The sequence below is a fragment of the Halyomorpha halys genome, unplaced genomic scaffold (assembly GCF_000696795.3).
Source record: "Halyomorpha halys isolate HHAL.00 unplaced genomic scaffold, Hhal_1.1 Scaffold684.1, whole genome shotgun sequence".
NCBI classification, from domain to species: Eukaryota; Metazoa; Arthropoda; class Insecta; order Hemiptera; family Pentatomidae; genus Halyomorpha; species Halyomorpha halys.
Genome location: NW_027109538.1, coordinates 366,431 through 376,971, shown reverse-complemented (window position 1 = coordinate 376,971; position 10,541 = coordinate 366,431). Strand labels below are relative to the sequence as shown.

At 27.4% G+C, this 10,541-nt stretch overlaps 2 protein-coding genes across 5 annotated transcripts in view; one reads left to right on the top strand and one right to left on the bottom strand.

The window, feature by feature from the left end:
- LOC106685352 (kinetochore protein Nuf2) overlaps window positions 1–713 on the bottom strand; it is a 56,087-nt gene extending 55,374 nt beyond the window's left edge. Inside the window, exon 1 of one of the 2 annotated variants that reach the window (XM_014427959.3) lies at window positions 690–713. The gene's annotated coding sequence lies outside the window, so the exon portion shown is untranslated. The remainder of the gene's footprint in view (window positions 1–689) is intronic. The other variant, XM_067047726.1, reaches the window with a different exon arrangement.
- The window catches only part of LOC106685353 (uncharacterized), a 58,143-nt gene that overhangs the window by 40,365 nt on the left and 7,237 nt on the right, over window positions 1–10,541 (top strand). For all 3 annotated transcript variants that reach the window (XM_014427962.2, XM_014427960.2, XM_014427961.3), the window contains exons 2-7: window positions 3,509–3,634; window positions 3,844–3,961; window positions 5,200–5,283; window positions 5,388–5,476; window positions 7,903–8,085; window positions 9,611–9,804. In XM_014427962.2, the coding sequence (XP_014283448.1) occupies window positions 3,518–3,634; window positions 3,844–3,961; window positions 5,200–5,283; window positions 5,388–5,476; window positions 7,903–8,085; window positions 9,611–9,804 (785 nt within the window). In that variant the 5' untranslated portion in view covers window positions 3,509–3,517. The remainder of the gene's footprint in view (window positions 1–3,508; window positions 3,635–3,843; window positions 3,962–5,199; window positions 5,284–5,387; window positions 5,477–7,902; window positions 8,086–9,610; window positions 9,805–10,541) is intronic.

Sequence of the window (10,541 nt, the reverse complement as noted above, 5' to 3'; positions counted from 1 at the left end):
AAAAAAAGGTATTGACCATTAATATTTTATATTTTAATCACTAGCCAGATCAATGAGAAAACCGAAAAAAAAAAAAAAAACTCAAGTATTAAACCAAATTATAATCATCATAAAATAAATTTTTAAAAAGAAAAGTGAAGTGACTCTCTTAAATACCAAGCTAGTTCACTGAACAAACTTTTTAATAAGAGTGAATTTATTGTGTTTGGATAAGGCAAAAGGCAATCTAAGAAATTTTTCTATATTTATTTACCAGTAAAAGTTGGAGCATCAGAAAAAAAATTTGTCTGAATGAGGAAAATATTGTACCCTAGAACAAATTTGGGTGGTATGTATATGAATAAATGAACATAAAAGAGGTCTTTTCTCATTTATTTTATTAAAAAAGTTTAAAATTTGTTGGGGAAAGTGCTATTAAATTAATTTTAATAAAAAGTGCAACAAATGAAAAATGAGGAGGCTGCAGAAAATATTGATCCAAGATGTCAGGTGAAGTAGAATAGAATATATATTTATTTGAGAAAGACAAATTAAAGATACTGTTTTATAACTAAACTTGAATCTAGTGTTCCATTATAAAGATAATAAACAAAAGATAAAACAGTCTGGTCAATGCAAAATTATTAACATAATATGCTTTACTCTCTTACATTAAACTTGATAATAATCATAATTCAAAAACTACTTACACGACACTATTTTTATGCCACTTACAGAGTGAAACTTATTACATACTGTTACAATCTAAACATAGAGCCAACTCAATTTAACTTCATTGTCAATGAGTCAAGGTCACTTGATACGGATATGGGTGGCTTTAAGATATATTGTCTATTTTCTTTAAAGGTAGGACATTGTAGGTGGATGTGATACCAGTTATTATTGAAATAGCAATTGCAGAATGGGCAGAATTTGTTTGCCTTGAAAGTGAGGGTTTTGCTTACGTGGTGTAGTTTGATGTGTTCTAGGTTTCCAACTCTTAGTTGGCTGATGCACCTTTTTTTTTTTTTTTAATTTAGCCTAATGTTTCAGGTTTAAGTAGGTTGAAACTGTAAAGTGATCAGTATATGGGGTTAATGTTTGAATTTAATCCTCTATTGATAATGTTGAGAATGTCATGCAAAATAAAACAAAATTGTATAAAAGTCTCAATGCCTCTTATCATCTCATAACATACCTAAAGTCTTACTATTGTTTAATAATTAAAAATAACCAATGATTTATATTGGAGACAAAAAGAAGCTTTTATTTTTACTTATAAAAGTATTTTTTTTTTTTTTCATTTAATAAACTTTGGTCCTATTCTCTATTTTTAAAACATGTTTTCACAAAATACCATTCTCTTCAACTACATTAAACAGTATTAAATTAATTGTTTAACTAGCTACAGTAAATAATAAACAAGATTTCTCAGTTCAAATTATCCATTTGTTATGCTAATCTACTGATTTGTACAAAGAAAACATCCCACACAAATATTGTTTCAATATACTCTACTTTATTAATTGTATTGACATATTATAATTTCGGATTTATGAAATAATGTAAAGTTGATTAATTAATTAGATTAGATTAAGACATTAAAATGATAATTAGAGCAGAAACAGTTGGCACAGATCCGAGAGGTTGGACAAGACATATCCAGGAGGATTGCTTACTTCACATTATGAATTTTATGAATTTCTTTGTCAGATACTTTTGTCCAATAACTTATAAGTTTAATCACATTTCTGAAGTTGTTGAATTCATTTTGAGTTCATACTTTTAGAAAATGCTTATTCATAATTAGTTCAACAAAAAAAAAATTAATTTTTATTGAAATTATTAAATAATTTAATTTAAAATAAAATTCCTCTAGATACAAGTAAAAAAACAAAATACAACTTCCCAACTTTAATCAAATGGTATTACAGTGGAACCCCGTTATAACGACCTGTTTGGGACTTGGGGTGAGGTCGGTCCCATAAAAAGGTCGGATTAAGCGGAGTCTGTTACGCTGGGGAATTAGACTTGCGTATGTTCAAGGGTGAATGAAAAATACATAAAAATTAGAATACAAAACCAATTTATCCGATGCAGGTTTTCTAAGTCTTTTTTTATTTGCTGGGTCATCTGACAACTATGAAACACTAAATGAAATTAATTGATCCCGATTTTTTTTCCAGTCCTTCACAGTAGTAACGCCAACTCCTAAATCACTGGCTACTTTGATAAGTCGCTCACCCATTTCGATTTTTTCAAGGGCCTCAAGTTTTTCCGCGGTAGTAAAAGACTTTTTTTTAGACATCGTATAACGCTTTGATGTTAACACTGTGGAAGATAAGATTGAACCGATTTTTCAAACAAGGAGCGAGAAGTGAATCATCTTTCCAGGAAAATAGTTACAAAGTACAGAGGAAACGTCGTATGTATACAAGGGGTGTTTCTTCTCAGAAATAGTCGGTTTATGCGAGGAGCAATGTTTCAAAAGGTCGGACTATTGAGAGGGATTCTATCGAAAAAAAGGGTCGGTTTATGCGAAGAGTCGGTTTATCGGGGGTCGTTATAACGGGGTTCCACTGTATATGCTTGGTTCAATTCATTTAATGTTGAAAAATCTTTTTCAACTTTAAATATCATCTTTTCACTTCCTTGAGACTGTTTTTTTTTTTTTTTTCAAAGAACGGCCTTAAAGACCACGCGAATACCACTACTTTCGGTTTTTCTCTTGTTTTTCCTTTCCTTACATTTTCCCTCATTCTCTCAGCGTGCCTTTGTTTCTTTCTTCTGTCCACGCGACCCCCTTTTTCTAATTTCTCTTTCCCAAATGGATTTCTTTCAGTCTTTTCCTATATCTTTCTCCGTTCAGACAGTCCTGGTGCGTTATTCCTAGTCTTTCCGTTTCCAATTTATATCCAAGTTAAGTCTCCGAGATAGATAGATCTGTTGAAAATTTCAAATCTACAGTTTGATTTGATAACATTACTTTACTTACGTGGTAGCAAGAAGAAAAAAAGATAAAGGTATAGGGAGAAAAAACTATCTATTAGACACCAATATTTCAGCCCACTTTGCTGGGCTGCGTCAGGCCTGGGATATTGAGAATGAGCCTAGTTATCAAATATTTATATTAAATACTTCTTTTTTAAGATTGATATAATAAAAACAATTTTTTAAGGTAAAGAATAATAAAAAGTTTTTTGTTTTTTTTAATAATTTATTTATTGTTATTTACAACTGTATAAACATATATACAACAAGTAAATTTGCTGTAGATGACATAGTGACATGATACAAACATGTGGAGAATCTACCCACTGATAGAACTCCAATAATAAAAATCCAATCTATAATTTATATCAATTATAATTTTCAGTAAGATAAAAAATTAGTATTTTAACTATGTTTACAATCAAAAGTTTTTTAAAAATACAATATGAATACTAATAGAAACTGTACCTGTTTGATATTTGTTGTTAAAAAAAAAAAAAAAAAAAAGAACAGAGAAATAAAAAATAGTTTTTTACAGTTTGCAAAAATGACCAGAAATATGTACCGACTTCTTCGGAGAGTCATAAAAAATGGAAATGCTGCTATTCAACAGCGGGCAAACTTTTATAGCCCCAACCAAGAGCTTGTTACACTTCCTGAAAATGTAAGTTATTTTATTTTTATTTATTGAAAGTATCATTAAATTTGTTTCGACTTGTGATAAGATGAATATTTTGTTTGATTAGTTTTTTTTAATGAAAATTCATTTTCTGTATGTATGAAAATTTGTAATATTATAGAATCACCTCTATATGTTTAGAATATTTTTTCAAAAGTGATTAATATGAGGCAATTAATATTTTTACTCTCTAGGTCAAAATAGCAGACTACAGAAGCGATACTTTTTCAAAACCGAGCTGGGAAATGAGAAGAAGAATGTATGAAGCTAAGGTCGGAGATGATGTCTATGGTGAAGATCCAACTGTTAGAGGTAGAAATGATAATCTCTAAATAATATTTTTTAATTTTGTGAGAATAAATATATAATAACTTAAATAAATAAAATTTTATCCATTTTAGTCTCAAAAAATTTTTATTCCTTTATAAGTTTGACGTTTTGGCTAATTCGCCCATCCTCAAGAACAATTTTAATACAATATTAGAACCAAATCATTTTTAAAAAAACTATAAACTTCATGCAGGCTATTCTGCCTAGGTCATTTATATCAGTCCACAAATCACCCTAATTAGTGAATTTTCCACATTTAATTAAAAATTAAATTTAATTATATTATTTCAATTTCTTGAGACAAGGTAATTATTTATTAAATAAATCAAAACTTGTATCCTTTTTTGTCTCAACACTTTTTATTTTTCACCAGTCCAACGTTTCGGCCATTTTAGCCATCCACAAGGACATCTTCAATTATAATTTCTTCCTCGCATTAATTTAGAGTTACTTTTGCAGGCTATTCTGCCCAGGTCATCCATTTATTATAAGTTAAAAGCCTATTTTTTAAAATTTAAAATCATAAATATTTAATTCTTTAATATATAATTAAATAAATGGATTGTTATTTGGTAGTGAATTTGTGTGGATAATCTTATATAAGAAGAATTAAATATTTATGATTTTAAATTTTAAAAAATAGGCTTTTAACTTATAATAAATTAATGACCTGGGCAGAATAGCCTGCAAAAGTAATTCTAAATTTAATGTGAAGAAGAAATTATAATTGAAGATGTCCTTGAGGATGGCTAAAATGGCCGAAACGTTGGACTGGTGAAAAATAAAAAGTGTTGAGACAAAAAAGGATACAAGTTTTGATTTATTTAATAAATTAAAAATTAAAATTATTTATCACAGTCAACAGTAAAATTTATCACAACAATCTTGTGATTTATCTGTTTGTGATAAATTTTACTGTTGACTGCGATAAATAATTTAAATTTTTAATTTAATATGGAAAGTTCACTAATTAGGGCAATTTGTGGACTAATATAAATGACCTGGGTAGAATAGCCTGCATGAAGTAGTTTTTAAAATGATTTGGTTCTAAAATTCTATTCTAAGTTTGTCCTTGAGGATGGCCGAATTGGTCGAAACTTATAAAGGAATAAAAATGTTTTGTGACTAAAATGGATAAAAGTTTATTTATTTAAACAATATTAACCAGTCTCAAGAAAGGGTTAAGATTATAAATATATAATAACTTTTAAAAATTTCAGAACTGGAGGTAAAAGGTGCCCAAATGTTAGGCAAAGAAACTGCTTTATTTGTACCCAGTGGAACTATGTCAAATTTATTGGCCTGTGAGTATTGCAATTTCTGAATCCTGTATTGTTTACCTCAAAACTTTTAATTCATTCCAAAATATAATCAAGACTATTTTATTACTAAATAATATTGATTACAGTGATGAGTCATTCTCATACAAGAGGCTGTGAAATAGTTGTTGGCGATGAAAGTCATATAATTGTCTGGGAACAAGCTGGTGCAGCACAGGTAGGTGACTGATGTTAAATAATCAATTATTAATCTACTACAAGAATCCCCAATTCTGTGCCTGCTTGCACCATTGATCATGGCTGACGTCATATGATTTTGAGACCACCATTATGTCCATCTGTCATAACCTTTACTAGTGTTTACCATGAAAACTTGTAATTATTTGACAAAGCTATTACTGGTCAGTGAGTTTTAATAAAATATTTTATTTTTTAAATATCCCACAAAAATTTTGGAAATATAAGAATATTTGTTTGAAAATAGTAATTCATTTCTTTATTTATTTTGTCTCTACCCTGGAAGGTCAGTGGCAGATTAAAGTGCAATTATTAAAATATTTTTTTAAAATTACTCTTTTTTTTCTGGAAAATTCATTAATTATGTAATTTTCCTTTTCATCAACCTGCCAGTGGTACAGCAATATTTTTCATATAAATCTGCATTATTGTTTTGTTTTTCTCATTTTTTAGCTGTGCCTACCGAATATTGAATAAGAGTCTTGGTTACATTGCATTAAACATATCTAATACATTGTTGTATTCCCATACTTCTATCTCTAATTATATTTTTTCAAATTAGGTTTTTACTTGTAATCTCAAAATGTATGAATCATTATTAATACATAATTAAATAATTATCTATTTCATAAAATAACATAAAAAATAATTTCTATAAGATAATTTATTTATTTTTTTCTCACATTCAGATTATTATGGGTTCAGGATTGAGGTTGGAAATCAGTCCAACCACCTACAGATATAAAGTATTTCAAACATTTGAAAAGTTTAGGATAATTCGAGATATATCTTATAATCCTAGAGCCCAAGTGGAGGAAAAATTCAGTTGTTACACCTCAATTTTCAATTAGTTTAATGAAAACTATGTATTGTTACTAGTCAACATAGATAGGTCTGCCAAGTATAGCTAGAAGAAATAAAAAATGGTGACTGTTTCAAAACATTAAAAAGCTAGCTATAACACTAGATCTAACAGAACATCGAAATGAAGTCAATTTTCTAAATATAGTTTTTACCATTCAATAGATCCTGAGATACGGTTTTATGAAAAGCACCATTTCATAAAGTAGTTTATGAGTATCTTCATATGAATAGTATTTTTGATGTTACTTATCAAAATAAATTCACACAATATTTATTTCTAGTTGTTCAGACAAAATGTTTGATTTATGAAAAAATTTATCTAAGGAACCAATGTACAAACAAATATATGCCAGTACTCAAATTAAAGCTTGTCGAATGTACTAAAAAGTTGCTTATAACGTTTATCTTCATAGGAGTAGTATTTTTTATGATATTCACCAAAATAAATTCACAAAATGTTGATTTGTTGTTGTTTGGACATTTTTGGTATATCTCAGGAACTATTAAACGTACAGATGTCACCCTTCACTCTAATTAAATCTAGTTTAATTAGTATACAGATCAATGAAATCAATAAAATGAATTACAGATCAACCTATGATGATGATAGTAGTGTCATTTCCTTATCAACACACTGTTATTAAAAATTAATAAATAGTGACAAAATAGGGTGATATGACTGATATTAATGACCTGGGCAGATTAACTTGAAAAAAGTTTTTAAATAATTTGGATGTGAGGTGTAAATTTATATTTAAGATTGTCCTTGAGAATGGGCGAATTGGTCGAAACGTTGTTTTTTTTTTTTTTTTTTTTTTTTTTTTTATTGGAATTTAGTTAACAGTATTTAGTAAATTTGATGTATGTTATTATGGAGTGATACAGGTGTGTAAAGAAACTACCAATTGGTAGCACTCTAAAGAAGTTTTTACATTAGCAGATCTTGTGGCCATCTTCTTTTCAGGCACTTCGGAAGATTGTCAGGAATGGAAGAGGAAGCAAGGTTAGAAACTAGTGGGTTTGGATGGTTAGGGAGTTTATAATGAAAGGAATGATATCGGGCAAGATCGGTTGCATATGGAACATCAAGGTCTTTTTGTATGATTTTATTTGTGACAAAGTAAGGAGCATTGAGGATTTTATGAAGGATTTTGGATTGTAAGGATTGGGTACAAGAGGAATTCGAAGGTTTAGTGGAGCCCCACCTTAGGCTTTTTAATAAATAATAAAGAATGTTTAGAAACTTAATCTGGATACTAATTAATTTATTTTAATTTAATTATTTATTTATTGACATTTACAACTGTATATAAAATACAACAAGTAAATTTGAAGTAAGATCATAATGGTATGATAAATCATGTAGAGAAACTACCCATTGGTAGCACTCTAATTAATTTATTTAAAAAAATAAATTTATCCATCTAAGATTTCTGATATTAGTTCTGTAAAAGGTGAAAAAAAATATGGAACATTTTTTTTGTAGAATGTAATGCCTTATTGCAGTATTTTATTGTAGGATTAATGATTTTTAATTTATAGATTGCAGGAGTACAATTGAGAACTGTACTTAATCAACCTGATGGAACCTTTGATATCAAGGAAATGTTGACTAAGGTTAGGGACAATAACAGCATGTTTCATCCAAGAACTACTTTGGTTTGCATTGAGAACACTCACAACTCATGTGGTGGTCGTATCCTACCTCTGAAATGGATTAGAGAGGTAATCTACTTACATATTTAGCCTCAAAACTTTAGCATAGCATATATAGAGAGAGTGAGAGAAAGAGAGATTTTAATTTCTATAGTTAATACCATAATTTTTTTTTTGTATGCTTTCTAAATCTCTATAATTGTTCAAAATAAAATTATTTCAATTTCAATGTTATTATTATTTAAAATTCTAAATTCTAAAAGGATATCCACAATAATCATTCTGTATTAAGTACTTAATAAATAAAGTTCACTATTTACATTATTATCTATCAATCAAAATGATGGAGAGAAAAAAAATCTTTTTAGACCCTTTTTAAATTCACATTGTATAAAATAAAACTATAAAAGAATAATTTTTTTTTATTAATCTTATTTGTAAAAAAAATGTATTATACATATATATATATATTCAGCCATTTTCACTTTTTTTTCTACTTCTACAACTGTTATCTTATTAAAATTCTTTGTTTTCATAAATGTGTCACTTATTTTCTTGGGGTTTTTCATTTGTAATATATGAATTAATATTATATATAGGAAATATACATTATTTTTTTAACTATATAAACTATATATTTACAAACATTATTCTGTGCAAAGTTTATATTTTATATTATATTTTTCAAACTAATTTGGAAAAAAAAATTGTTTTTAATCTCTAGAGACGTCTGTGGATTGTCAATTTTGTTTTTCCTTTATCCACGTTTCAATATTCTCATACACAGTTTATAAAGATACATACATAGTATTGTAGACTAACTATTGTTGCTATTTAGTTATTTCAATGTTATTATTATTATTTAAAATTCTAAAAGAATATATACAATAATTATTATTCATTAAATGTTTTATAAATAAACTTCACTATTTACATTTATGAATCTAACATTAAAACCTATAGGATTAAAAATCAATGAATTATGAGTTGCCTAAAAATAAATAAAATATATTAATTATTGAATTAAATTAAATCTCGTAACTTATCATTCGTAAAAATTTAAGGAATAAATATTCTATGATATTAGTATTTAAAAAAACTAATAATAATTACAGTTTTCAAGGTAAACACTTAAAAAAGTAAACATAAAATATTAGTTATGATCATTAAATCACTTAGTAACAGAAAACTAATTTCTGTCTTCTCGGTTATGGAATACTATTTCTTTTGATCATATATTTATAATATTTATATGGTGTGGTGTTTGATACTGTGGACAATCTTATAGAATAAATAAATGAATGGTTTTAAAATTTTAAATAAAGAGGTTTGAACTTTAAATAAAGAAAATGACCTGGGCAGAATAGCCTGCAAATAAAAATTATAAATTAATGTGAGAAGGATTTTTGTATTGAAGATGTCCCTGAAGATGGCTAGAAAGGCCGAAACGTTGGACTAATGAATAAATAAAGTGTTGAGACGGATTTGGATATAAAATTGATTTATTTAATAAATATTACCTTGTCTCAAAAAATTTTTGAAATAATATAATTAAAATTATAACATTTATGTTTAATATCAATTATTTTTTTAGCTTTCGGCTGTTCTAAAAGATCTGCAAATTCCGCTTCATTTGGACGGAGCAAGATTTTTCAATGCAGTAGTAAAATGTGGACTGCCACCTCATGTGATGGCTGAAGGTTGTGACACAGTAAACATATGTTTGAGTAAAGGCCTTGGTGCGCCTATGGGAAGTCTTCTCATTGGATCGGAGGAAACTATTTTCAAGTAAATATTTCAATGAAAGATAAATATTAAAATTAATTTATTTTATGAATAATATTAGCATATAATTGGAGGATTCTAAACTAAATCTTTAGTCTCTGAAACAGTGATAAACAATAAATAATAAAATCATATAAATACAGATTAGAAATAGTAAATTGCACTTCAATAGCTTTATAAAGACTTACTAAATAGGGATAGTGAATCACTTTGAAATTAGAACATACCTTGGTACTAGTGTACAAAACAAGCTCTAGCTGCGGTAACTTCAAAATTCACTTATGCTTAATACTGTAAGTTAGTATTGGCCTCAGCTTGTGAATTCTTTTTAATTGAGAAATTATCATATTTTTACAAGTTTTTGGAGGATTTATTTTAAATACCTGTGTTCAAACTGGTTTAAGTATGCATTCCCTGTTTCATACTTAATGTTTTTAAAGTAAAGTAATCTATACTCATAAGAAACCTTAAATGAGTATTGATTACTTTACTTATGCTCAGTTTGAAATATTTTGAGTTTGAGTATTGTACTCTACTTAAACATTTTTAGTAAAAGTAAAGTAATATACTCAGCTACTTATGCTTTTGTATAAGAAATAAATAAATAATATAAATAAATAAAAAGTATAAATTATAAATAATAAATAAAAAGTTGTTTTTTGCCCAACTCTGCTTAGAAGGACAGGACCATGTCTTTATACATTTTATTCAATTTCTATTTCATATTTTTTTTTTTTTTA